The 27,238-nt window shown below is 38.0% G+C and overlaps 1 protein-coding gene across 5 annotated transcripts; it reads left to right on the top strand.

Moving 5' to 3' along the window:
- The first annotated feature begins 165 nt into the window (after nucleotides 1-165).
- RBM27 (RNA binding motif protein 27) lies at nucleotides 166-26,393 on the top strand. 5 transcript variants are annotated; one of them, XM_075056255.1, is made up of 21 exons: nucleotides 166-353; nucleotides 3,078-3,196; nucleotides 4,043-4,167; nucleotides 6,562-6,653; nucleotides 7,237-7,430; nucleotides 8,290-8,547; nucleotides 9,105-9,338; nucleotides 10,584-10,718; nucleotides 12,800-12,949; nucleotides 14,832-14,979; nucleotides 15,260-15,413; nucleotides 16,601-16,864; nucleotides 16,985-17,113; nucleotides 18,004-18,126; nucleotides 18,658-18,732; nucleotides 18,842-19,006; nucleotides 19,409-19,513; nucleotides 19,620-19,811; nucleotides 21,828-21,914; nucleotides 22,378-22,488; nucleotides 23,099-26,393. In XM_075056255.1, the coding sequence occupies exons 1-21, from the start codon at nucleotides 295-297 to the stop codon at nucleotides 23,183-23,185; spliced, it is 3,006 nt and encodes a 1,001-aa protein (XP_074912356.1). In that variant the 5' UTR covers nucleotides 166-294; the 3' UTR covers nucleotides 23,186-26,393. The 5 variants fall into 5 exon arrangements, with proteins under 5 accessions (XP_074912356.1, XP_074912358.1, XP_074912359.1 ...); XM_075056260.1 differs by having other exon boundaries at nucleotides 172-353; nucleotides 6,547-6,653; XM_075056257.1 differs by lacking the exon at nucleotides 10,584-10,718 and having other exon boundaries at nucleotides 167-353; nucleotides 6,547-6,653.
- Nucleotides 26,394-27,238: the final 845 nt, after the last annotated feature.

Here is a 27,238-nt window from a genome sequence, read left to right as displayed (position 1 = left end):
TCGCTCAACCTAGCCTGCTGGCTCTCCGCTGACCTCTGGGACGGGCTCTTCGGAGCCGTTATTGGCTCGTACCGTACGAGCGCCGCCGTCTGATTGGTGAGCGGCGGCCCGGTCCCGCCCCCGGCTCTGCCCAGCACGTTGCGTTGCGGGCTGGCGGCTAGTTCCTGTACTAGGCCTCGGCGGGGGGAAGGGGCCGGGGCGAGCGACCGCTGCGAGGAGCGGGCCGGGCCGGGCGGCGGCGATGGCGGCGGCGGTGTAGAACAGAGCCGGGCCGGGCGGAGCAGCGGGGCCACCATGATCATAGAGAACGTGGACGCTCTCAAGTCTTGGCTGGCCAAGTTGCTGGAGCCGATGTGAGTGCGGGCGGGGGCCGGGCCGGGGCCCGGGGCCGTCCCGGCCGGCGGTGGGGCGGCGGGGCAGGGGTAGGGCCGCTCCCCGCTGGGGTCGGGGGGCGGGAGGGGCTTTCCACGGGCCCCCGCGGAACGGGGCCGGGCCCTGCCCGCCCCTGCCCTCCCGAGCCCTGCTGCTGCGGCGCCCCGAGCCCAGGGCAGCCCTGAGGCCTCGGGAGGTGGGTGAGAGGGGCCCGGCCCGTGGCCGCCCGGTGGCCAGCGCTTCCGAGGACGGGCCCGGTTGAAAGGGCTGGGGATTTAGCGAGGGCCGGTGCGCTGAACGCGGCCTTTTATCCCGAAAATCTGCGTGTCGGCCTGGGCCTCCGCGTAGAGCCCTGGCCGAGCCCCTCTGCCCACCGAGCCGGGTTGTGCCTGGCCGAATCTCCAACGGCCTAAGGTCGGGTTGTAGCACGGCCCTCGAAAGAAGACGGCGAGACGATTAACGAGAGTTAGTCATTGGAACGGCGGAGTCCGCGGTCAAGGGTGTCCATTGGAGATGCGTGGGGACTTCGGTGAAGTCTTGGGGGGGGGGCCTGGGAGGGTTGGTCGGTTCTGGTCTTGTGAGTGGTGGGAGAGGATTCTTTCGAGGGGTTTTGCGTTGGTAATGAAAACTGCTGCGCTTCTGAAAAGCACCTGGAATGCTGACTGACTGAACGCTTGTGACGAGGGTATAGCGAGGTGCTCACGGAGTTCTGTCAGTAACAAGGACCTTCTCAAGGAACCTAACTTGTTGGTAACTAGCTAGTCTGGTGGTTTCCACAGAGTAAAACTAAGACCCGTTTGAAGTTGCAGGATGTACATTTACAATGTGTACTTAGTTGATAGCTCTACAGATACTTTTCTATTTTTGTATTTGAAATAAGCCTTAGAGCTACTCAGCTGTAGCTATTGAGTAGCAGGCCTCTGAAAATGCTTTGTGACTTTCCTTTTTTCTTTTTTAAGACAATGGGTCTCCCTGATACTTGGTCAAATCCTTCTGAAAGTCTGTCTATACTGGAGCATAACTTTTGCTCCTACGCCTTCTCTGCCAATTCCAGTCGACCTTCTGTGTTGCTGTCCAGCATGCCTTTGGTATCTGAGCTGCACCGTAGGGATGTGGGTTGGAGACAAGGGCTCATGGCAGAGAATCATGGTATTTGCTAGTGGGTCCTGACAGCCGAGGATTCAGGAGTGAAAATACAAAATGGTTAACCTGGAGAAGCATACAGACCTTACGCATGCTCCTGTAGCACGTAATGTAATGTAATGCAATGCCTAAGAGAAACTTAATATATGGAGAAAGGAATGGGAATGGTTATAAAGCGATAGATCATCTCCTTTATTTTAAATTGAAGGTTTATAGTCAGTTGCATGTGGGCACTAGCATCAAATGCATTACATACAGTTTATTCCTTTTTGTGAGGGTGTGTGTGTAAGAACTGTAAAATCTGTAAATTTGTGGTTTCTTTGTTGTTAATTGCTACATTTAACATGGCTTTCATCGGATGTTGGAAACGACAAGCAAACTAGTTTGGAGTAGAGCTGCATGATTGGCTGCTCATTGAGGATTTTTTTTTTTCTCTAACCAGTTGTCATCTGCATGGCTTTTTGCATTTTGTTTGTTTGTTTTCTGGGTATTTTTTTTTAACTTGAGATTATTTTGAGGTCTATATATACTTTATACTATTTCCTTCTATTTCCATAGCTAACGTTCTTAGAAAATACACAATCCCCTCTCTAAATGTTGATCTCATTAAAAAAAAAAAAACTTTAAATCATCAAACTGTTCTGGGTTCCTACCCACCATCTGATAGCTTGTATCTGCATCTTTTGAGAGAGGCAAAATGAGGAGCTATTGCTTAATCATTTAACACTGTTAATCTAGTTCGTACTTCGAGTGTTTTTCTAGTAGCTGAATAATGGAATCTAAAGCAATGTCCAATTTCAAGATTAGTGGCAGAGTATTGTTGCACAAAGTTAGCTATCTTTGGCCTTCATGAAGCTAGGTAAGGGCTCAGTTAGTGCAAATACTGAATCTGTATTAATAATTGTATCCTTTTAGACATTTTACCAGTGTTAAAGGATTATTGTAAAATTTGTAGGCATGGGAATAATCCTTGGGGAGGGAAGACCCCAGTCATTAACTTAAGCTGTACAGAACGTATCTGTGTGCATATTTAAAATGTGCTTTTGCGATACATCTTTCTGAACTACTCTTTGTGGTAATAATGTTTTAACACTATACAACCACTTTAATATTTTACAGTAATTGTGCAGTGACTTTCCTGCTACTTGCTCTGCTGTTCTCGTGGAGTCATACTTGGTGGTGGTTGCTGTGCTTAGAGAAAGTTAAGAAACAATGGCATCTGCTCAGTTGCCCTAGAATTGGATCTTTCTGTAAAAAAGATCAAAGGTGTGCTTTCCTAAGCAAAGCTCAGGAAGGAGCAAAAGAGTGGGAACATTGTCAGGTGTGGTAAGGTGGAGGGGTGGTTACAAGGCAACTAAAATGTTGTGCTGTAATTGGGGAAAAAAAACCCACAGACTTCACTGGCTCAGTCATCCCAGCACAGCTCTATTGGTGCTAGATGTCAGAAAATCATCCAACATGTTGCCAGGTTTTATTTGGTGGCTCTTCTGTAACAGTGATTGTCCAACATGGGGGTTTTGGCATACTTCAGCAGAATCAAGAATGGTTCTTTCTCTCAATAGATGTGACGCAGACCCCTCAGCCTTAGCCAACTATGTTGTGGCATTAGTCAAGAAAGACAAACCAGAGAAAGAGCTGAAAGCTTTCTGTGCTGATCAGCTGGATGTCTTTCTCCAAAAAGGTACTGTGCTTTCCACTACTTTATCTGTTCGGTGGTTTTCATTTCATTGGGGGGGAGGAGGAAGGATGATGCGCCATTGTTAGCTTCAAAATACTTCTTGTTATCCATGAATTGAATATTTCTTACAGTGTGAAAGAATAAAGATCCTGTGTTTAAAAAAAAAAAAAAAAACTTAAGATGAAGTTCTGTAGCTTGGTCTTGTTAGTGTTGGGTGGGAGGAAATCCTCTGAAACAAAAGCTAGCAATTTCATTTTAAAGTTTCAGTCATGCTGCCAGAAGTTTCTCTGACAGATGTTTGATAACTTTTGAAAATCTGGTCCATACTAATCTTTCAGGCTTCTGGTGAGCTTCTCATAGCAATTTGGTTCAAATTCAAGGTTTTAAACACTTGAATTTCTGACGCTCACTGGGGAAGTTAATGTGCGTGTTTTTGTGATCTGATGTTAAACTGATGATTAATCTTATGTGATTGATGTACTCTCATAAAAATTGCCGTAAAAAGGCTGCTAACTGTAGCTAATCAAATAACTGTGGACTTAATCCTTGATCATAAATTTCGATCACGCTTGCCCCTTAGAACCTTTCAAAGTTGTAAATGTGGTTGAAGGAAAAGTCTCTGTTTCTGTCTTTGACATACCTGATGAATTTCTTTGTCTAAATAAACAACCTCAAGTTGCACAAATGTAATTTCAGCTCTTTGAATGGAACCAATGTTCATTAATCTAAGATGATGATGATGCTGTGAGCAGTCCACCTGGATGACTTTTTTCAGGGACTTCTCTGGTAAATCTAATGGTGCCCTTACATCAATATGTAACAATATTTTCTTGTGTTCTGTATCCTCAGAAACTTCAGGGTTTGTAGATAAACTTTTTGAAAGCCTGTACACAAAAAGTTATCTTCCTTCTCTTGAACCCACAAAAGTAGAAGCGAAGCCTGCAGGTCAGGAAAAAGAAGAAGTCAAGGAGGAGGTAACATTATTTTTCCTGTCTTCCTACCTCTAACTTTGGAATTAGCCAACCCGTACATTTGTGAGGCAAAATGGGAAAGAAGAATCCACTTCATTGTGACTAATGATCTTTACAGTCTCTGTGCATCTGGAAAATGAAAAATGGAAGATGACCATTCAGACAAGAACATTTTAAAATCCCTTTGTGGAATCTACCTTTGATCTAGATTAAGAGCATTCAGAAATCCTATTCAGATGTCCCTAGCAATACAAACTGATAATGATTTGGAAGGGTTTAATAGAGGGGGAAGAAGCAGAAACATTCCAAAACATTTCCTTTTCCAATTTTGTGTATTTTTTGAGGAATATAAATTATTTTAAGTGTTTTCTGTAATACTTAAAATCAGTGAAATATGGTGGCCTCTACATTGAGGGATAATTACTTTTAAAAGTGAGGTAGTGTTCATATGCCAACAGTTCTTTCTTTTATCTTGTTTTTAAGTTTTATTGACAAAATTGAAAACAATTAAGTATTTGAGAAAAGTGAAGTAGTATTTCCATAGTTGTCTAAATCTCTTTGTATAATCCTCTGCTATCACTTGTCTAAGATAGATGGGTTTTTCTTCTAAGTTGGTGGTTTTCCAAGGGAAGAGACCTCTTCTCTGTGTTTGTAGCATCCTAATGTACCAGCTTTGAGAGAGAGTTGGGGAAAAAATTGCTATAAAAGTAAATGTTCTTTATTTTCATTTACTCTGATCACAGTTTGCAGAGATCCTTTAGGCTGAATATGTGTTTAAATTACTATAGGAAAGATGCAAAAAAGTCAGAGAGTATATATGAAGTTCTAGTCCTTTCATCTCACTCCCAAGGATGCTTATGTCATGCAGTGTTAAGAGCAAAAACTGTTGCTATTTTTATAAATGGACCGTGAGTAGCGTTTTTGCCAACAAGTACTCTAAGTGGGTATTCAGGTTTGTGCTTCTGTCTGTGACCCTAAAATAACATGAAGGAAAGACCTTCCTGGAGTTATTTATTCTGTCTTTAGAGATAAAACTGGCTGATGGTCATGAAGGTGACAAATAATTGCAGATCAAAATCTGTCAGTCAACCAGAACAAAGCTGTATTGTATTATGTTGTGAAATGCAGGTCCTTATTGGACAGAATGTGATTCAACAGTTGATTTAAATTAAACTTGCTCTTTTGGGTTTTTTCTCTCTTTTCTGATGTCCTTTTTTTATCTGAGGATGAGACCCAGAATTATGACAATTTATGGAAGTAGCTTTGGTGATGGAAGTTCATAATTTGCAATTATACAGGACTTTAATAGTTTTCTGATCAGTTCTCAAAGTACTGTCATAATTTATAAGAAGTGTTTTAGAACTACCTTCAGTTGACTTAACTAGTGCTTTGGTGGGGGGAAAGAGGGAGGCTTGGGGGTAGGGGGGAAGGGCAGGGCTAAGGCAAAAGGAAATATCTAGGACAGCTTTATGGGACAACTTTACAGGATCAGGACATTAATTAGTTAGTTCAACATCAGTCCAGCCTTGATGATTTGTCATATAGCTCAGTGTATTACGTGATTCCCACAAATGGAGGACGCAAAACAAGAGTAGAATCATAGCTAAGTCTAGGTTGGAAGGGACCCCAGATATCATGTGATACAACTTGTGTTGAAAGCAGGGCGTTAGGTTAGGCTATCCAGAGGCCTGCCAAGCTAAGCCTTGAATATTTCTATCAATTCTCCCCAGATAATCCTAAACAAGGATGTAGGAAACCTTCCTTTTTGTTTTGTTTTGTTTTAATTGGAAAAAATCTTTTAAAGATAATTGCATGTAAACTTTTTCCCACCAGAATTTACAGTAACTTCTAAGCAGCATAAAATGGCAGCAAAGGCTGCAAAAGTACAAAATGGGTTCAAAGTGATTTGCAGTAGTGGTATAGCTGACAGACTTATAAAACTACTTTTGTTGAGGCCAGCAAGAAATGTGACTAGTTCAACTATGTGAACAGTTTTTTGCTTTAAAGCATTTATTTCAAAGTGTAAGCTACTGATGTATCTACTTGGAGAAGTAGCTCTTAGTTGTGTTCCAGTTACGAGATTCAGAAAATACCTCATTTGTAGAATTGCTTACTCTAACTAATGAGATAGAGAGTGTATAGAGAACTTGTGTTTCATGAATCCTGTTTAAAAGCAAAATATCAGAGTAGTTTTATTTTGGGGCATCTCCTCTGCAGAAAAGCCTGAGAGATTTGAAACAAAAAGCCCAACAACCTCTAGCACTTGATTACTTGTAGTGCTTAAGTATTCTGTGCAAGTAATACTTAAATACTGTTTTTATATGGGATGCTAACTGTAACTTGAACTAAATCTTGGAAGTGATACTCATCCTTGATTGGTAGTTGTGTCTTAAACAGAATTTTCAAGAGTCAGTTGAGGAAGAGCGGGATGGCAGGAAAAAGAAGTATTCCAGTCCGCAGAGAAGCCGTGCAGATTCCAGTGAGCAAAGGTTAGTTTTGAACCAAGATATTTATATATTCTTCTGTTTTTGCTGGCAATCTTTAACTGTGGATTTTTACCTCATAGGTAGTGATTCTTCATAAAAATAGTGATTTCCTCCCTACTTTGTCTGCATTGTGTTACCTGTATGCTGATCACATGCATGAGAACCCTTCACTAGAAGTTGGTCTCTTCTGAAAAAATGATAGTATTTTTCAAATGTTAATACTTAGGAATGTCATCAATTCTGTTCTTTCCATTGTTATATAAATGAAAAGCATTGTTGGAGGGGTCTTTAGGGGTTGGGGGGGTGTTCACACAGTGTCAACATCACTTTTAAAATGTGTTCTGTTTTGGTGGCTTAACTTTTTCACCTTTCCAGTTCTTCTTAGTCCTCCCCTCGCTGGTTTCTGTGAATTAGTGGCTCAACTTTGAGATTCTATACTTTTCGATGTAATTTGGGAAATTCTGACTCAAATGTTTCACTGTCCAAATTGGATGGGAAGGATGAACAGTATCTCAACTTGTTGCAAGCTTGTTTTTTCAGTTTGGTTTCTCTTTTCATAAACATGGTCTACATACGTCTTTTCTAGAACGAGAGAGAAAAAGAGAGATGATGGCAAATGGAGGGACTATGACAGATACTACGACAGGAGTGACTTGTACAGAGAGAAATCTGGCTGGCGACGTGGCAGGAGTAAAAGTCGTAGTAAAAGCAGAGGGTTAAGTCGAAGTCGTAGCCGCAGTAGGGGTAGAAGCAAAGACCGTGATACAAACAGAAGTGTTGGTGAGTACCCAAGGTGCTGCTTTAGGAGAACTTCTAATGTCAGTGATGTGTGCTGACTCTTACATACTGTATGGTCCAGCAGACTGTAGACGTCCTTGAGTAGTTGGAGCAAAATTTGAGAGCTTTGTGTTCCTGAAATTATTAATTAAGATGCTGTTCTTCAGAGTAGAACAATTAAGGGGATTGTTTTCTTCTTTGCTAACCTCTTAATTTACCCACTAGTGTATACCAGTGGATATCAGTAGCTGATATTTTTGTGCTGTGTGTGTTGACAAAGCTGTTGATTTTTTTTTTTTTGTTTGGCTGGTTGGTTGGGGTTGGTTTTTTTTCCCCAAAGGTGTATCTTTTTGCAAAATAGCTTTACCTCTTTTTCACTTTGTTACTGTGTATTTTTAGAGAAGTGTTCTTTGTAATTGAAGGTGGTTACCACATGACCTGTTGTTCTCCTAGGGCTAATTCAGGTCTGTTCGAAAAATAAGAGGCACAGATTACAACAGATTTCAATGCATATTGAGACCACATCAGTTAAGGGTGGGGGTTAGGTTTGTTGTTTCAGGCTTTTCCCCCCACCTCTTTCTACTTTAAAAAAGAAAGCTGTAATCCATAATGGAATAAGGAGCAGAGGAAGGAATGTTTATTTTGCAAAGGAAACATTTAGTTTTCTGAAGTAAAAACCCTGTCTGCGTTCTGTTTAGTTCTTAGTCCATTGGTAAGACCAAGCTCCTTCAAGAACAGTTTAATGTGTAGAATACTGAATATTTAAGGAAATGTTTATACTGTTATGTATTATCTTTTTCTCAAGGCTCTGATATACAGAACAAAGCATGAAGACTTTACCTAACTTTTCTTTTTTAAACAGAGCACCGAGAGAGATCAAAATTCAAGAGTGAAAGAAATGATGTTGAAGGCTCGTATAATCCAGTTTCCGTGTCTCCCAGTAAATCTACTGAACAGTATTCCTCTGCACAGTCTATTCCCAGTGCTGTTACTGTAATTGCACCTGCACACCATCTTGAAAACACAACAGAGAGCTGGTCAAATTACTATAACAATCATAGCAATCCCAGTTCATTTGGCAGAAACCCTCCTCCTAAAAGAAGATGTCGAGATTATGATGGTAAACAATTTCTTAGTTTTCAGTTTCATACCTTGTTTCAATTATTCTGTGACCTTTTTTTTAGGTATTCACTAAATGTAGGCAGCAAGTCAAAATGCAGTAGCATGTGGAGTATACCTTGTGTGCAGAAGATGCATATATGACCTATATTTTACTGGGGAAATAACTAGTCTTGCTGGAAGCAGTTTGCTTATAATCTGACAGTTGCTGGATAGGAACATATGGAGTACATTCACAATTCTGTATATGCTTGGCAAATATTTCGACCACTGGCAGTTCTGATAAAGACTGTGGTAACTGTGTTTACTATAAAACAGGTGGTACTTCTGACTTTTTTTTTTCCCCCAGCTTTTATGATGGATGCATGTTATATTTGTATGCTTTTGAAAGATTATTCTAATTTGAATTATTTTGAAACCTCATCTGATAATGTAATGTTGGATCAGCGATTGCGTGTTTTCTTTAGTAAGAAATTCCGGCAAAAACTGAGATGCTACAAATTGCTGACAACTAACTTTTTTTTTCCTAAAAAGATTATTAAATGTCCTCTTTTGCAGAGCGAGGATTTTGTGTACTTGGTGATCTTTGCCAGTTTGATCATGGAAATGATCCTTTAGTAGTAGATGAAGTTTCCTTGCCAAGTATGATTCCTTTTCCTCCACCACCTCCGGGACTTCCTCCTCCTCCTGGTATGCTTCTGCCCCCTTTGCCAGGTCCAGCTCGTAATATGAGGTTGCCAGTTCCACAGGCTCATCCACAGGCACCACCTCCTGTTGTGCTTCCTGTACCAAGTAAGTCAAAACATTGTTCTGTGCTTCTTTGTCATCAAGTTAAAATGATGGGTCCTGTCTGGAAGATCTATATGTATTTGAAGTAATGAGTTCAAGTTTCCTTGCTAGCCATGTGCTGTTCAAAATATTGCCAAAATAATTCTGAAAAATCAGCTTGTAAAATGTGATGTTCCTTGCACTCCAAATTGAATTAGATAAATTGGGTGGGGAAGTGGAGAGGGGATATCTTTCAGATTATCTCATAACCCTAGTGTTTGGATTGATCACTGACAATTGTATTACTAGCTTTTTTTTTTTCCCGTAATGCAAAAAATGTTGAGCTTTAATCTCCTAAAAGTTCTAACAAATTTCTGTGTTTGTGCTATATTATCTGCTACTAAAAAGCAATACATAATTGATACATCTAGGATCTATTTCAGCTCAACAGTGATCCCTTGAGATGTTTAGCCTTTTCTGTTATCTCACTGCACCTTATAATATAAATTCCATGAAGAAATAAAATATTAGATATGTGGTTACTCTGTTTCAGTACTCTCTGTTCCAGTAACACAATACATGCTGTGATAGTTGTATCAAATAGCAGCAGCTATGGGATGAGAAATAATTTTATATAGGATTAACCCTGAACTTTGCATGAGCCTTTTACTGGGTGGAATTAGCTTGCTATTGAGTGAACTGACAGTGCTGTCTGATTGTAGTTGTGTCTTGATAGGTTGTGTAGTGTAACTCATTGTCCTTTTTTGGGCATATAGTAAGTAGGAATGTATGTATCGTATGTGGTGCAAACAAAGCAAAAATAGCTAGATAAATTCCTTGTCTGTGAATGCCTTTTGGCCTGTAGTTCTTGGTTTAGAACTGTAATCTAAGCATTGCTGATACGATCTCTTGCTCTGAGTATGCCTTGATCCTCCGTGGTAGAGCTGAGGGAGGAGCTGCTTTAGTTAATGCAAGCTCTAACAATAATAAACCTCTGGGGAAGAAAAGACACTTTTTTTCTTTTTTCTTTTTTCTTTTTTTTTCTTTTTTCTTAAAGCTTTGTCTTTCCTAGAAAACAGGAAAGGTGTTGGAATCAGAGTAACTTACCTGGACAGGGCTTCTCAATTTACTTTTACTGCGGTGGGATTGTAAATATTTACAATCTTGACCTTTCTCAAAGCAAGGCATAAACAAATTGCATTGAATTGTTTGCACATTTTATCTGTGGAGTTTTAAGTCTTAGTGATCTATTCTATGGTGTCATTGTAGGACCACCTTTAACACAGTCAAGTTTGATAAATAATCGTGACCAGCCTGGGACAAGTGCAGTGCCCAGTCTTGCACCCGTAGGAGCAAGACTACCTCCTCCTTTACCCCAGAACCTACTGTATACAGTATCAGAACGTAAGCAAATACCTTTTTTTAAAATTTGCTTGAGATATAAATTTTAAAATTCCTCTGTTGATGTGTGATTAGAAATTATTATCTCTGTCTTCCTCCGGTACATACAAATCTAAAAAGAAGTCTGATGGCTTTCCCTGTGGTCAGTCCATCATCTGCTGTTATTGTGTGAAATAGCAGTAGTGTTCTGTCACTGTCTGAGGAAAGATCATTTGTGGGGAGCTTCGTCTGGGTTTCATATGCTCCAAGCAATAAGATTGTTGCATGGGAAAGGGATCCCTTCATCTTCAAGCTGTTTGGTAGAACGTTAGTAGGCAAAAGATGGATCTGCAAACCTGTAATTACTGTTTAATTTGGTCTTTATTCCTATCTGGTTTTGGCTACTACAGATGAGAGGGATTTTTTTATTATTTTTTTTTAGCTGTGTATCACAGTAGTCTCTACAGTCTTCATACACATTAGTACTTTCTTTCTCTCTTTTTTCCCAAAATCAACTTAATTCTAGCTTTCTAACTTAAAAAAAAAAAAAAATGGATGGCTTTCAATGGACATGTCCATCTTCCTTAACAGAGCTCAAATTTTTAAACAGTGGGTTTTTATGAGGGGAAATAGCAAAACACCTGGAGAGTCCAGATTGCTCAATTTAAACCCAACAAAGCTTATATTTCTTTGATAATGAAGGAGGTAATGGCATTTTCATGTTTTAGATGAGCAAAACAAGATAATTAAATCTCAATGTTTCATAATATTCCTGTCAGTTGTTTGGGGTTTTTTTTATAAATATTCTGAATTCTATTCAAAGGAGGGCTCTAGTTCACATTCCATGTAATTTCCTTTGTGACTTCCATGCTTTTTAGAACTTCAGTCACATAAATATCTTCTTAGATAATCCGTTCATTTATCTCCAAATGCTGTCAGGCATTCCGATGTTACCGTCTGATTCATTCAGCTTCAGAACTTCTTTGAATGGGTGATTCTGTCTGTCTTAGCTCACAGGGCATCACTGACTTCCATTGCACTACATAATTCTGTTCTCCAGAACATCTGTGGAGATTCTCATGTCCTATTCTTGGACTGTTACGGTAACAACTGCTGGTTGCCCTCTTGCAATCAATTGTATGTCAAATCATGGAGGAGGAACTTGTGGTCAGCTCGTGCAAGGTTAAAGAAAGTTCTTGGCAGAGTCTGAAACTAAACTGTAAAACATCAGTATTGAAATTCTGGGCCATCTGTTTTAAATTGTAGAGTCTTTATTGTTGCTGTGGAATCAGGAGCTGAAATTTAGAGTGCTTCAAGTCTGTCAGGTCCCCTTGTATAGGCCTTCATTTCTGTTGCAGGATGTACTATGTTTCTTTGTTCATTCTAGCTCTTGTATAGCTTTTCCTTTTCATGGTTGGAAAAATGCATCATCCTTGATTTGGACCTTGGGGTGAAGGAACAATATGAGTCAGTTCTGTCATCTTGTATTCTCATGGTTACCCCTTTTAATTAAAATAATCATTAGTACCTTACTGGAGCTAGGCAGCTGATCTCATTCTTACATAAATTAAGATAATTTAATAGGTAAGTATTGGTAAAATTACCTGATTTCTCAGCTTTCTTTGATTGGAATCGTTTTAAGTACATTCTTCCCCAAAAATCCTTTTCTGAAGTAAACTAAACTGCTGGGCAGCAAAGACTGAAAATCTCTTTGCATGTTAGGCCCTACAGAATAAATGCTCAGACTAAATCTTTTGTTGCTCCCCTTGAAACAGTCAGACGTTGTGAAGGTTGTCATACAGACACCTCATTCCTTTTTCAGGCAGCTCATCAGCAATACTCAACTATTGTGACCTATGCGCTTTTGATAAACAGTAACAATCAGATTAAAAACCAAAAGAGAATATGCCCAAATAGACTTGGGCATAAAGTTCAGTTGAGGGTTTTAAATGGCTACACGCATTGGCTATACGACCTCTTTTTCTCTTTTCTTCATCCAAAACAACTTCTGATCCTTGGACATCCATGCGTTTCCTTAAAGGAAAATTAAACTTGAGTCTTAAACTCATTTGAAAAATTCTTTCATTTCTCTCCTTTTTTTATAGATACATATGAGCCAGATGGCTATAACCCTGAAGCTCCTAGTATTACCAGTGCTGGTAGATCTCAGTATCGACAATTCTTTACAAGAGCACAAACGCAGCGTCCAAATCTAATTGGCCTAACATCTGGGGAGATGGATACAAATCCAAGAGGTAGGAAGGGTTTCTAGTCACTGCTGTTGCTATTTTTGTCCAAGACCGTCAACACTTATTTTCCCCTTTTTCGGGCTGAAAGCAATAGTTTTTCTCACTGTTCTAGTATTCCAGAGCAATTTTGAGACATCTCTACCTTTTTTAAAATGCTAATATGATCATATTGAAGTCAAAGCAGCCTTATTGATTAAAAATAACCACTTGCTTGGGAATGTTACAAGGGTTTTTTTGGTTGGTTGGTTGGGTTTTTATTCCTCTTTAGCCTGTAAAGGCACTTTTTGGGTGCTGGGTGCTTCTAGAAAGAAAAATGGTGCAGAAAGATGGTTTTAAGCAGTGCAGTCTGAAGACTGCTTTTGATTTGCCAAGGGTATGTTTAGGACCTTGGGCACAGAGGTGATGATCTGTAATACTTGCCTCAGCTGTTGTGAAGGTAGTGAAGAGGGCATGTTTTTGTACTTGTTTTGTACTTGATGGTCTGACTCTGTCAGCCAGATGTTCTCTCTAAAATGAACATTGCAGGTAGCATTCTAATTCTCCTAGCCCATGGAAATCCCAGTCTGCATTTAAGTAATTCTAAATCCTTAACTGGATGGATGTGGATGTAGTCTCTTAGTGGTGACACGTACAAAATATCTTTTAGGGGAGAGAACAAGTCAAGGCTCTTGAAATAAATTTTTGTTCTGTTAGCGTAACTTTCTTTTTCCCTCCTGCTTTCCCCACCCTGATCCTTAAAAGAAAAGATGTTAAATTTCAGTGTTTATAGCTACACTTCAGTGTTTCTTATTCGGTAGATAAAAAAGATTTTTTTATTTTTTTTTCCCAATATTTCCTTCCAGTGACTCATCCTATAAAGAATATGGTTAAATATTATTGCAGAAATTGCTGTTGCTGTTTTCATCTTAATGAACATCATAAAGGCAGGGTTGGGGCTTTATTGCTGGCCCTCAGATTCTCCCTAAGAACCCATTCCAATTGTAAGGCATGGGTGAGCGTTTGGTGGTGGTACTTCAGACCACTTGTTTTACTGTCTTTGTCACGTGTGTGAAAGGTTTACTCTAAAATCTTCCTCCAAAGTAAGATTAAAACTATGCCCCAAAATGCCCAGTCTTTGTTCTCACCAGTGTAATCAGCAGAGCTCTGGCATATGTAAAAGCCATAAAAAATTGACTTGTAACTCAGACTTCTTTTTAGGAGTTGAATATTTGGCATACACAGGAGACTAACAGCAATAGCATTATCTTAAAAAGGTTGTAAATAAATACCTGGCAAACTGTGATCTAGTGCTTTAGCTTTGTGTTTGTAGAAGTTGCTTCAAACTTGAATATCTCTGAGAGTATAATTTCATGCCATAGTTGTGCTTAATTAACAGCTTGTTGTTGAAAACTGAATGGAGGGATGACAAGGGGATAGCAGTGGGAGGAATGGGTTCTTGGTTGCTTTTTCACTGTCAAGGGTTAATACAGGGAAAGCTGGTTGTTTATTCAGCCCACGCCACTTTGCAGAACTCTAACGTGAAACCTGGGAACCTAGCCTTGTCTCTTTTCTTCCTTCTCCCCGCCCCACCCCCCCTTCTTTTCCTGCAGAATCTGAATTTTCAGTACCTGAAAGATAGAGTTATAGCTTTGTTTCTTCAAGCTAATACTAATCTTAAAGGTCAAAATCTCATCCCTGCTGGCTGGACTAAATGCTTTCTTCAGATTGTTTCGTTAGGCTAGCAAGTGATCTCTGAAGTAACTTCATAAACATAACTGACCAACTTGATAAAGTCTTCCTAATTTTTATGTTCTTAAATTCAGTCCTATTTTGCTGTTCTAAGTGAAAGCTTTTCCAATGTCTCTGTTGATGTATGGTGAGTAACACAGGTCTTTTTCCTTTCCTCCAGCTGCCAATATTATAATCCAGACTGAACCTCCCATTCCCATTACAAATAATAGCAGCAACGTAACCAGAGTTGTCCTGGAACCAGACAGCAGGAAAAGATCTCCAAGTAGCATGGAATGTCCACCGTTAAAGAAACCATGGCTGGGAAAGTAAGAATTAACAACTGCAGTTGACTAATTGGAATGCACTTTATTGCTATTAATGCTGTGAACATCACTATTCACTAGTCCCTGTAATTTGAGCTGGTTGGGTCAGAAAAATCTGTGTCCACATAATATGGAGACTAAATATTTGGTGGTGGGAGGAGCTTTTTTTTGTTAATGTCTAGAGTGTATACTTTTTATGAGAAAAATAAAAGTTAACATTTGCTGCCTTACTTAAGTATATGTATGCCTATCTAAATTGCTGTCTTGTTCTCATTTTCTCTAGGCAAGCAAATAACAACCAGAATAAGCCAGGATTTTTGAAAAAGAATCAGTATACTAATACGAAATTAGAAGTTCGAAAAATTCCACCAGAATTGAACAATATTACACAGCTCAATGAACATTTCAGCAAATTTGGAACTATTGTAAACATTCAGGTAAAAAACAAAGTTCAGTTTTATGCCTGTATATGGGTATTTTATTTTCCCTGAAGCCTTCTTCAGTTTTGCAGATGAACTACATTCCTTGAGAAATCTTAATGGAGGCTAACTGGGAGAGTAGGTAATCAAATTCAAAGAAAGCTTTTCTTGGTCTACTCTGTATTATTATCTTAATTCTGTAAAAGTATGTTGGCTTCTGCCTTCATAAGGTCTTACCAAATTTGAAAGGCTTGCGGGTTTAACAGTATCTAAACCAACTCAGGTTTTTAAGGAACTTGTGTATAATTTTCGAAAGAGATCCTCTAACAATTTCTGTCTTGTATGATAGTCCTACAGTACTTCGTAGTCAGGATTTTGACAAAAATGCTACAGGGGTGTCTTTATATGCATCAGTTTATTACCGCTTTGCATCCTAGAACTGGCTCCAGTTCAGTGGTGTTCCTTGCGCTGTAAGAAGGGGGAAAGCACTATATAAGCAAAACACAGGTAGTTACATGGTTAAAATAGCATTTAATTTCCATCTATTTTTCTAGACAAAACAGTTGCCTCCTAAGTCCTCGGTTAGAGGTCTAAATAAAAGACAGGTACCTGGAAAGCCGATGTATTTCTTGAGTTCAGAATTTTGTCTTAGCCCAAAAGATACTGTGGTGCTTTCTGCACCTCAATAATGAAGTAATGCATTTAAAACATGCTATCTCAATCATTATACTGGAAAGTCTGAGTTATGTTTTTATTCCTGTGATTAATTTTTAGAGAAAAATAGTGTTACTGAAGACAATTAGATAATGCTTCTTTGAGACCGTGGTGAACCTTTGCATTGTACATCCTTGGACAGCAGGCTTCTTTCAGTAGGTTAGAATAAAGAGCTTTCGAGTCAGCACTAGGGTCTCTTCAGTCATACCGCCGCGGCAGTTCACAGTCCTCTGAGTATGTGATGCTATTTGGTGGAGGAGTAGTTTTTATTTTGTTTTATTTTACTGTATATAGGCTCTGCTGCAAGTACGTGTAATATTTGCCAAAAGGTACTTGGCTTTAATTACATAGAATGTTTTACCTGTGTTTTGAGCTGTTAGTATTATTGGGTATCCCATTCACTATTGCAGATTATTTGTGGATTGGTTTGCTACTGGTTGAGATGTCTTCTTCCTTGTGAAATAATGCATTCTAATGAACTTTTGATTTAGGTTGCTTTCCAGAATGATCCTGAAGCTGCTCTAATTCAGTACTTAACTAATGAAGAGGCTAGGAAGGCAATTTCCAGCACCGAGGCAGTTCTGAACAATCGGTTTATAAGGGTACTGTGGCACAGAGAAAGTGAACAGCAGCCCCCATTGCTGCAGCAACAACAGCCGCAGACACCCACACAGTCTCTTCATCACCAACTTCACCTTCAGCAGCAAGCCCTGACCACAACTCCAGCTGTAACGATGCATAGCAATCTGTCAAAGGTATTGTGCTATAGTAAACTAGTGATTGAGCAGTGAAGGTTATCAGCATTCCTAAATGACTGCTACTTCAAGAAAGCAGAGTATATAATCCTTCATTTTTTATTATTTATTGATACACAGGTGATGAATAAACCACTGGCATCTGGTGCCTATGTCCTTAATAAAGTCCCAGTGAAGCGTCGCCTTGGAGCAGCAGGTGGAAACCAGCCTGATTTAAGCCAGTCTGGGTCTGTGGTAGAGGATTCTCAGGTATGCTGATGAAGGCTGACCATATTTACTTTCAGTTACTTTCAGTACTTTCAGTTTCTTTACTTTCTTGCTTGGCCTGTTAGCTAAGAAGGAACTAGCAATTAGAACTTGCGAATTGTTCCCAGTTGGTTCTGTTTCTTTTCACTAATGTTCTGTGCAATTGTGGTCAGTCACTTCTTCCTAGTTTCATTAGCTGTTTATACAAAATGGGGACAATGACTTCAGAAACAAAGTATCAGTATTTTACGTAGCAGAAAGTATTTTTTGGCAGTGTTTCATAGTGAACAAATTTGACAGCCTGTATGTGATGTCATCTTTTTGTTGGCTAATCTAATTGCGTTCCCAGTGATTTTTGAGCTTATGCTGTGATTTCACAGTAGTGCTAGAAGTTTATGGAATACTTCTGCATAGAGTTCAAGCTGATACAGTTTTAATTCACACCGATATCATAGTGCAGCAGTGTTCTTGTCCACAGACAAGTCCTTTTAAGAAAGGAAGTATGCAGGTGACTTTTGCTGCCTTATTTGATCAGAAAGTGTGGTGTTAGACTATAACTGCAAAGCTGAATATAATACAGATGCAGAAGATCAGCTTCAGTGGTCTTTCTAGTGGACATCAGGATACAGAGGGAGTTTTGGATGAAGGAGGAAAGAAAGTGTCTTTTGCAGAAATCCTTTTAACAAGCATTTAAGCTTCCAAGCAAGTTGACTTACAAGCAATGATGCTTTTATGCGTGTGTTTTAATTGCCCTGGTCTTTTAGTCTCATTGCACAAATCTAGAAGTCTGTGTTCATATTTCACAGAATAGAGTCCTCTAAAATTCATTGATGGTATATCACATTCATTTTAAGCTATTACATATTTTTGTTTGTGTGTTTTTACTATTTCAGACATTTCCTACTTCTACAAGCCACTCAAAAATGGTTTACAGTTCTTCAAACTTAAAGACATCTATGAAGCCTGGTGCAGGGTCTAAACCTCATGATGTGCAAGAAGCCCTTAAAAAAAAACAGGTGCTTTACTATTCATTGGCTGACTGAGAGTATAGTGATCAAAGTACTTTATAAAGAAAGGTTTGATAGGCAACTTAAACCTCAAATATTGCTGTATAGCTTTCTACATTAGTGTAGTTTTTGTCATCGTTATAGGACTGTCTTGCAAATGCACATTGAGGTTAATCATGGGTAAGGGAGTATTCCTTTTGGGGTGTCTTACTTGACACACTTGGTTGTGTGGGGGTTTTCTGGGTTTTCTTGAGACATTTCTCTGATTTTAATCTCTGCAGGTATGAGACACTTAAATGACAACATAGGATATGTTTCTTAAGAGGGCAAAAATTTCATAGAGTACTTCACAGCAGAAAGTTAGCAACTTTTTATTGTTTTTCTTCAGATTGGATACACTTCATACTTGTACGTTTTGTAGACTAGAAGTTTTCATTATGGCATTCACTTCTATAGTTTGAAGAAGAAAATATGGTATATATGAGTACATATAATGCTATACAGCTTTTTACTGATAGAAAGAATTTTCTTCTCATGTAGGAGGCAATGAAACTCCAACAAGACATGAGGAAAAAGAAGCAGGAGATGTTAGAAAAACAAATAGAATGCCAGAAGGTAAGTCTGGAATGTCTTTTAGTAAATACATTCTGATTTTGTAGATACCTGCCTGTTCAGTGTTGTTTTTCCTGGAATTTTATATTCCTGCTTTTTTATTAATACATAGATGTTGATATCCAAGCTGGAGAAAAATAAGGCCATGAAACCAGAAGAGAGAGCAGAAATAATGAAGACCTTAAAAGAACTAGCAGGAAAAATATCTCAGTTAAAGGATGAATTAAAAACTTCATCTACAACCTCTACACCATCAAAATTAAAGTCCAAGACAGAGGTATTTATTGGGCAAGACACTTGCCTGTCTGTCTTTTGTAACTGTTTCTGATATTGTGTCCTAAAAATGCAGCAACACCAGATCAAAACACTTCTAAGCAGCATTTTGAATTTTAGAGTGATAACCGTGGACAAGCAAGCTATGGTTTTAAGGAACTTGGATGACCTAGTTTTGCATGTAGCTCATTCAGGCTTGTTCCAATTCTGAAGCAGAGAATTCTGGGTCCTTTAAAAAATGGGTTGGGGGAGGGAGATGGAGGCAATTAAACTGAATTTAAAGGAAAGTATGGATATTGTGTACTGATCTGTCTATATCACTTACATAAATGTATTGCTGAAGAAGTGGAGTAGAACATTAAAAACACACATTACAGTTCTGCTTTTCCCTTCCTTTTTCTCTAAGGCACAAAAGGAACTTTTAGATGCAGAGCTGGACTTCCATAAGAGACTCTCTTCTGGAGAAGACACAACTGAATTGCGAAAAAAGCTAAATCAATTACAAGTAGAGGTGAGTTTTTCTGGATTGATGCTTTTAATGTATTTATGATATATAAATGTTTTAAATCCTTTCAAACTGAGGGTGGCTCTGTACGTTATTTGCCTTCTTTAAACAGGCTGCCCGTTTAGGCATTTTGCCAGTTGGTCGAGGAAAGACAGTGCCAGCCCAAGGAAGAGGACGAGGACGGGGTCGTGGTGGAAGAGGAAGGGGGATGTTGAATCACATGGTGGTGGATCATCGTCCCAAAGCACTAACAGTTGGAGGCTTCATTGAAGAGGAAAAAGATGAATTGTTACAGCACTTCTCTGTAAGTATGAGGTCACATTAAAAAAAAAAAAAAAAAAAAAAAAAAAAAAAAAAAAAACACAAACTGAAGAGAATTGTAGCCAAACTGTAACTCTGAGATTAAGTAGATCACCTATAACCCTGGATGTGTGCTTACTTGCAAAGAGAGGCATGCTAAGAACTTTGTAAATAACTGTTTCTTTTCTAAATTCTTGAAGATGCAAGTCTTTTTGTTTCTATTAGTGCAAACAAATCAAAGACTTTGTCCTGAATTGATTCTATGAATTCTTGGAACAGGCTATGGATAAGCAAACAGTTTCAAGAGTTATCAAGGGTATAAATGTAATGGCTTTTATAGCTGCTTTACAATAGCTGCCCAATGCATTCATTTAATGGGCAAAGCTAAATAGCTTACTCTTATTAATTCTGCATTAGTTTAAAACGATGTTAGAAATGTGAAAGATACCTATCAGCCCCTCTCTGTTTACAAATTATTTGTCAGATTAGCGATTCATACCATTTATCTTGTTTCTCTCTAGCTCAAGAAGCAAAGCACTGTTTTGCTAAACAGGACATCAGTTTCGAAGTAAATAAATTTATGAACTCATGGTAGAGCAAGTAGCTTACTAGTTTGCAGGCTAAGTTAACAGATGTGTTAGTATCATAACTAAGTTAACATAATAAAGGAGAAACTGATTTTACATTACCCACAGTTACCCTTTCCAGAATGAAATGTTTTCATGTGCAAAGCTAGTAAACTTCTCAGAGAGATCATGTAATACTTCATAAATAGACCCAGCATGAAATCTAAGTTTGATCAAATCAGTCTGGTGTTTCTGGATGCACTTTGCAGAGCAAGTGATTGATATGGAAAACTAATTTTGTAGAATCCTACCCTTTAGAGCTGGATACAGAAAAGCAGTAGAGTTCTCAAGAGAACTGATAATCTGAAAGCTTGTTTGTTTCTGGTTTGAGTGGGAACAGAGAACTTTACAGTTCTTCATACAGTGGGGTAAGCTTTGCTCTTTGCTCACCTGTTACTCTCTGCTTTTGCCTCCTTCCTTATCAAAAGGTTAGAGGTCACTACGACTGCTTTGATTAGGTAAATTCAGTGAAAAATGTGTGATTTGATCAAAAAAAACAGCCTGCTTTAGGGTATGATAACAATGCCATGAACCCTGGGAAAAGTCCTGAGAGGGGAACAGAGTGCCTTTCTTTAAAAAAAGATCTTTGCTTTAATTCTGTTTCTGCGAGACTTCACATTTTTGAAAGTTGTAGTCGTCTTTAGCTGCTAAAACCAGTAAAAGTTTTTACAAACAACTAGGGCTGTTGCTCAAGCTATTATCTTACTGGCTTTTAAACTATTTTTCTTCTGCTATTCATATTAAATCTCAAGTTGACGACTTCTTTTGTGCTGCTTGTACTCCATGCATAAATCCTTTTTTTGTTTGTTTGGGTTTTTTTTGTTTACTATTTAATTACCATTGCTGATAGTTTTGCATACCAATTTTCACCATTATGCAGTATATAAACTCTAAAAATGCAAACTTCTTGTTAATATAGCCATACTAGATCATATTTTTTTCCTTCCCCCAGTATACTTGTAGAATGTATTCAGGAGCTCTATAGCAAAGTTTGACTCCTATTACTGAAATCTCTTTTGCAAACTAATGAGCTCTAAAGGACTTGCTTAACAGGTCTAAAGAAGTACAACAACAAAGGGCAGAAGAGAATAAGGGAAACAGTGAATTCAAAGAATTCACTTCTGAGCTATAGATTAATACACTTATTTCCTTTTCTCCTGCAAAATTAAGCTCCATTTATTAGAATAACAATAAATCTGAGCTTTTGCCCAAAAATATGGTTACAAATGCTGCAATATTGCTGGATGATGCAGCTGAGATTTCTCTGGCTCTCACTTTTCTGTCCAAAAAGTAAGGTTGCAGTGGCACTTCAGTACACTGCAATTGTAGCACATGATGTTCATGTTTTTTGAGGAGAATATTACTACTGTTCCTAATCGATTTTTCTCTCATAGAAATTTGGAGATATTGAAGACCTTCAGGAAGAGGATTCCCCCTTAAGTGTTGTTCTAACTTTTAAATCTCGCTCAGAAGCTGAGAATGTAAGTAGAATAATGGATATATTTTTGTTCACGGTTCTAAAATAAGAATTTTTAACTTCTTGTGTCTGCTTTTGTTTTCAAATTTAGCAGGCTTTGATCCCACTAGTTTGAGTTAGATAGTGTGGGTATTTGTTGCTACTGCATATAGTGTCACTAAAGGGGGAAATACCTCCTGTTTACCTTAATAGTAACATAAGTCTTTTGCTGATAAAGGTTCCATGTCACGATCAGTTCAGAGCTCCGTTAATCTTCTCAGATTGGTGGTAGATGAGCACTATTTAGCAGATTCAGGTTTGAGTGAAGTTGCTCTTGGAGGACTGAAGTGGATGACTGACTTATATGTTTGAGCTCTTCAAATGTGCATCTGCATAATGTTCACTGGGTCTAGCTCATTGTTGGCAATCTTAAAAATTCTTCACTTGATCCTCTTTTTGAAAATATATTCATTTAAAATACAATCTAGGCTGCTAACCAAGGATCCCGGTTCAAAGACAGAAGGCTACAGATATCATGGTACAAACCTAAGGTACCTTCTGTGTCCACAGAAATCGAGGAAGAGGAGTCTAAGGAAGAGGTATGAAAATGTGTTAATAAACCTAATCACTCTTGTAGGAATCTAATAGCTAACAGCTCTTTTAGGGTACAGTTTTCTGTTTACTGAAGAAATTTCATAAAAGATGTTTTTGCAAACCAGAAACTTAACTGGTTTTGAAAAGTCAGGTATGTTTTCCACATTTTAAAAAAAGGGAAAAGGAAAAAAAAAATACACTTTCTAGATGGGCTGTTGATTTTTAAACTATGAAAACAAACCTCATATTCTCTATCTGCAGGATGCTAATCTTTTTACTTCACAGTGTTAATGCTGCACTGTAGGATAAGTTACTTATAGTCTTTCCTGTAATTAGGAACACATTAGGAAACATTTTAATGGTTTTTCTGTCTAGGCATTTAACAGAAAACTGTTGTTTCAGAGAGGGTGGGTGGTTGTTTATTCCTGCTTCCTTTGAAGTTTGGCTTTCTACTGTTCTTTCGGTAAAACTTGTTGAATGTAATTGTATGCGTTCTGGTGAGACATACAGTAAACAAGAACCTGATACAAGGTGCAACTGATGCTGCATGACATGTTTCCTAGGATACAGCATGGAGCTTCTTTGTTTAAAAGTACATTTTTTATCTTCATCTAGGAGACTGAAACCTCAGATTTATTTTTGCACGAAGATGATGATGATGATGACGAAGATGAGGATGAATCCCGTTCTTGGAGAAGATGAAACTTGATGTTGGAAATGTATAATTTTAGGAATATAGTTCAAACTACATCTTTTAAACATTTATTTAAGGAAGTTGATGAGCCAAAAAAAGCTTTACTTTCTTTTCAAACCACAAGATTTAAAGTGAGCAAAGTTTGTTATAAAAACATTTCGGATATAGAGCTGTGATACTAAGCTAGCCAAAGGCCCAGTAACTTTTTACATAATTATCAAGCTCACCAGAGTGGTGATTTTTTTCTATTTAAGAAGGATAAAAAGAGAGAAGGGCGCGGGTGGGGGGGGAAATTAATATTTTCTTGTCCTCTTTTTGTGTCACCTGTTTTACCTTGTTTTGGGTTTTTTATAATGTGATTGATTTGTTAGTTTATAATTGAAAAGATATTACAGGTTTTATTTAGCAATATTATGGGGTTAGGGGAAAGACTTTCATTAAATGTTATGAAAGAAAAAATTGCCTCATTTGCTAATTGAAAAAGGGTAGTATTCTATTTCATATGGAATCACTTATTGTAGGAATTGTTTGTGGCTAGATTCATAAATCGTTTATTTCAATATGTTTGAAAGCCATGTGGTTTCTAGGTTCTACTGCTTTTTGTGAGAGGAGATGGAAGAAGCAATTTAACAGGGTATTATTATCATATTCTCCAGTTCACTCTGTTTCTGCAAATTCTGCTTCACAGAAAACATCAGCAATGACACACATTTGAGTGCATTTTCACTCACTGTTGATTTTCTTCTGTAGTTTCAGTATAAGATTCAAGTTTGACTGTTTATTTATTGCATTTCAGTATTTGTGAGCATGAATGTAATGAGTTTCATACTTCCTCAAAAAGAAAAACAACTAAACTGGCAACCGGCTACCAGCCAGTAGAAACTCTTCCTCCTTTCCCTGTTACCGTTTGTTTATGTTCAGACTAAATCCATGAAGTGTTCAGAGCAAAATGCTTTTTAGCCAACAGAATCTCAGTATCCTACTCAAAGACTGGCATTAAACCAGTGCTTTAAGTCTTCAGAGGAGTGTGCAGAGCTGGTTTTGGAAGGTTATTAATACATCTCCCAGTATAGTTTTGTTCAGACACATTTAAGACGAACACCATTACATTCTCAGTTGCCTTATTGTTGTACCATTTTAAAAACACACACACACCTGCCCCAGAAATGGTGTGTATTATGATAGAAATGAGGATAACAAGTTCAGATACTTGAGCCATGTATCTTAACTGTTACATGGCTCTTGCAGTTCATGAACGTATTATCTAGTAAGCATTTTCCTTGACTCTGTCCATTTGTACAGTACACTTTTCAGTACATTTTATGTGCGTTTCTATACAAAATAAACAGAATGTCGGTGCAAAAATGTTCTCCTCTTTGAAAAATTAGTTTACCAGTATATTTCCCAGCAAGTACCCCACTGAAGAAAAATACACATCAAAACCTTTAATTATAATGGCTCTGAACTTGGCTAGTGACATGTAGTTGAGCACACCTTTGCGTTAACAGTTCCCCTGACTTTGTTACCCTTTTGCCTTGGTGGTGTATCAAAAGTCAAAACAGTGTAATTTCTATTTCCTTGTCAGTTGAAGGGAATATGTGTTTCAGTATTCTGTCTCTTCACATTGAAACCTTACCTCTTTATATAATTAGGACTTTCCTGCTAATACTGAGGCTAAATTACAGACATGAAGAAATGAGAGGAAACCAATCCTACATACTTAGAAGAATGTCTTGCTTTTCTCCCATCATCTCTAATGTTTTTTTTAATGTCTGTGGCTCAGTCAGTGTATATTTTGAAAAATCCATTACAGCAAACATATTTGAGTCCTGACAGTTTAAAAAATGATAGAGGGAACAAAAGGATTTATATATTTTTTTGTACAGAGTTTTTTCTTAAACTGTATAATTTTGTAAATATTTTGCTTTTTTGTGTACTAAAACTACCAGCGTATAGATTTCAATAAGAATTGTTGTATTTTTGTATTTGGAAAATGAAATTACAGTGAATGAATGAAGCTGTAAGAAAAATTGCAGTAGCCTTTGACACACATAGAATGGGATTCCTTTTCATATGGTTTTAGCTCTAAAGTGACACCTGACTGGCACACTGTTCAGGGACACTTGCCCTTGCCCGGACATGCTGGCTGTTCAAGTTGGGCAAGATAGGAGGGAAGCGAGTGCGGTAGCTTTATTTAATGGTTTTTTTGAGAGCTTTATATGATTTCTTCCTCCCCCTGCCCCCCCCCGCCCTTTACGGTGCACGTTGGCGGGCTTACATAAATCCTCAAGTGACATCCCAAACATGATTTCTAAACGCTGAGGCACAAAAGTGAGTTGTGCCTCTGAACTTAGCTTGTGTATTGAAAGCATGCGATTATATTATTGGGAATTTAAGTGATGGGCAGTATAGCGGTATCTGACTGCTGGTGTTTAAGGAGGAGGAAAGCTCTTTGAAAGTGACCTTCATTCTGCCAAAGCTGATGGATCTCCCCGTATTTTAGGGTATACTAAGCTGTATTAAACTGGGGGGGGGGGGGTGGTTTGGTTGGTTGGTTGTTGTAATAGGTAACATGACAGTACAGCTTATTTTGTTTTTATGGCAACGCTTTATTGTGAAATTCACGTGTACTTTCAGAGAGTACCTTAGACAAAATTTATAATCAACAATGTAACTTGTGTACACCAGCCAGTGTATTTACAGGCAATGTGTAATTAGATGTTACCAGTCTGAACTTAGGGGATAAACATTGAAAGAGTATGTGATAAGAAAGTAACTGTTAGGAAGAATTATCTCCCTTTCATTGTTGAATTAACCTAAGCAAAAAGAACAAAACAAACTCAAGAATTGAAAAGATAAATCTGAAAACAATTGCCTGCTTATTGTGAAAACAACACTTTTTTTAACAAAATCATGTGAAAAGGAATGAAGTTCCTCTTGGTGTATAGTAAACTTGTACTATAGTTTTTACAAATTGTGAACTTGTGTAATAGTATAATAGGAGATATTGTTGAATTTCTAACTGTTTATACATTTAAATTCATATATGTAATGTTTGTTTTATTGATTACAATCTGAATTTCTAAGATGCATGTTGACTTTTTTGCAATAAAGATATACAATGGAATGGTTCAAGATTTAGAAAAGAAAGAAAATTCTAACTTAAATAAATCAGACAGCAGAACCATTCAAAAAAAATTACAACTATCACAAAAAGAGCGTTATCACTTTTTTGGGGGGAAGTATATGTGTGAAGGTGTTATTCATTTGTATGGAATGTGTGTGCAAGTTTGTCCTACTGAATAGTTAATAGCTAGGAGAAAAATCTTCAAGTGTATCAGTGTGCTGAAATGGTACTAATTAAGACATATAAATTGATGGGGGGAGGATACAGTGGGGGTGGGAGGGATTCTAGTAAAGGCTGTTTTACATTTTGGGGAAGGTTCAGAGTTTAACAGAAAATGAAGAATGTTTTATAGACTGCGATGGGTTCCATGGTCTCTTTTACAGATTTGCAGTATTGCTGGGTTACTGAAAATAGTGTGTACGAAACATGAAATTACATACATGCAAATTCTAACCTCTTTGCAATTTGATCTGAAAACTAATTTATTCTATTATTAATTTTATTCTTGGTCTTTGCTTCTTTCACTAGTTTCCGTTACTTCCTTCTCTTTCCTGTGTTGCTTTCATGAATGTGAATGTTTGTGATGCAAGTTTAAAAGCATTTTCTCTTGCATTCTCTTTTCTTACCTGTATTGTTGGTGTGCTGTGACAAGATTTTTTTGAAAACAGGCTAGAAACTTTACAAGGATGGGAATTTTTCCTTTTCCCTTTCTTCACTGCACTCTTTTGAGGAATAGGGGGAAGAGAGGAAGGCACTTGCTAGTGTATTTAATAACTGTATTTGTATCACCATCTCCCTCACATCCCTTTGTGGTCCTGCAATGTCAGTGTTTTAAAACATGAACTGGCTTTTTTTCTGTGTTGATGAAGAGCCTCCTCATGATAAAACTGTGGCTTTTGGACATTTTCTCTTTGCCAGTAATTGAACTTTACAA

The sequence above is a fragment of the Buteo buteo genome, chromosome 24 (genome assembly GCF_964188355.1).
Source record: "Buteo buteo chromosome 24, bButBut1.hap1.1, whole genome shotgun sequence".
Classification (NCBI taxonomy): Eukaryota; Metazoa; Chordata; class Aves; order Accipitriformes; family Accipitridae; genus Buteo; species Buteo buteo.
This window is presented reverse-complemented; position numbering and strand designations above follow the sequence as displayed.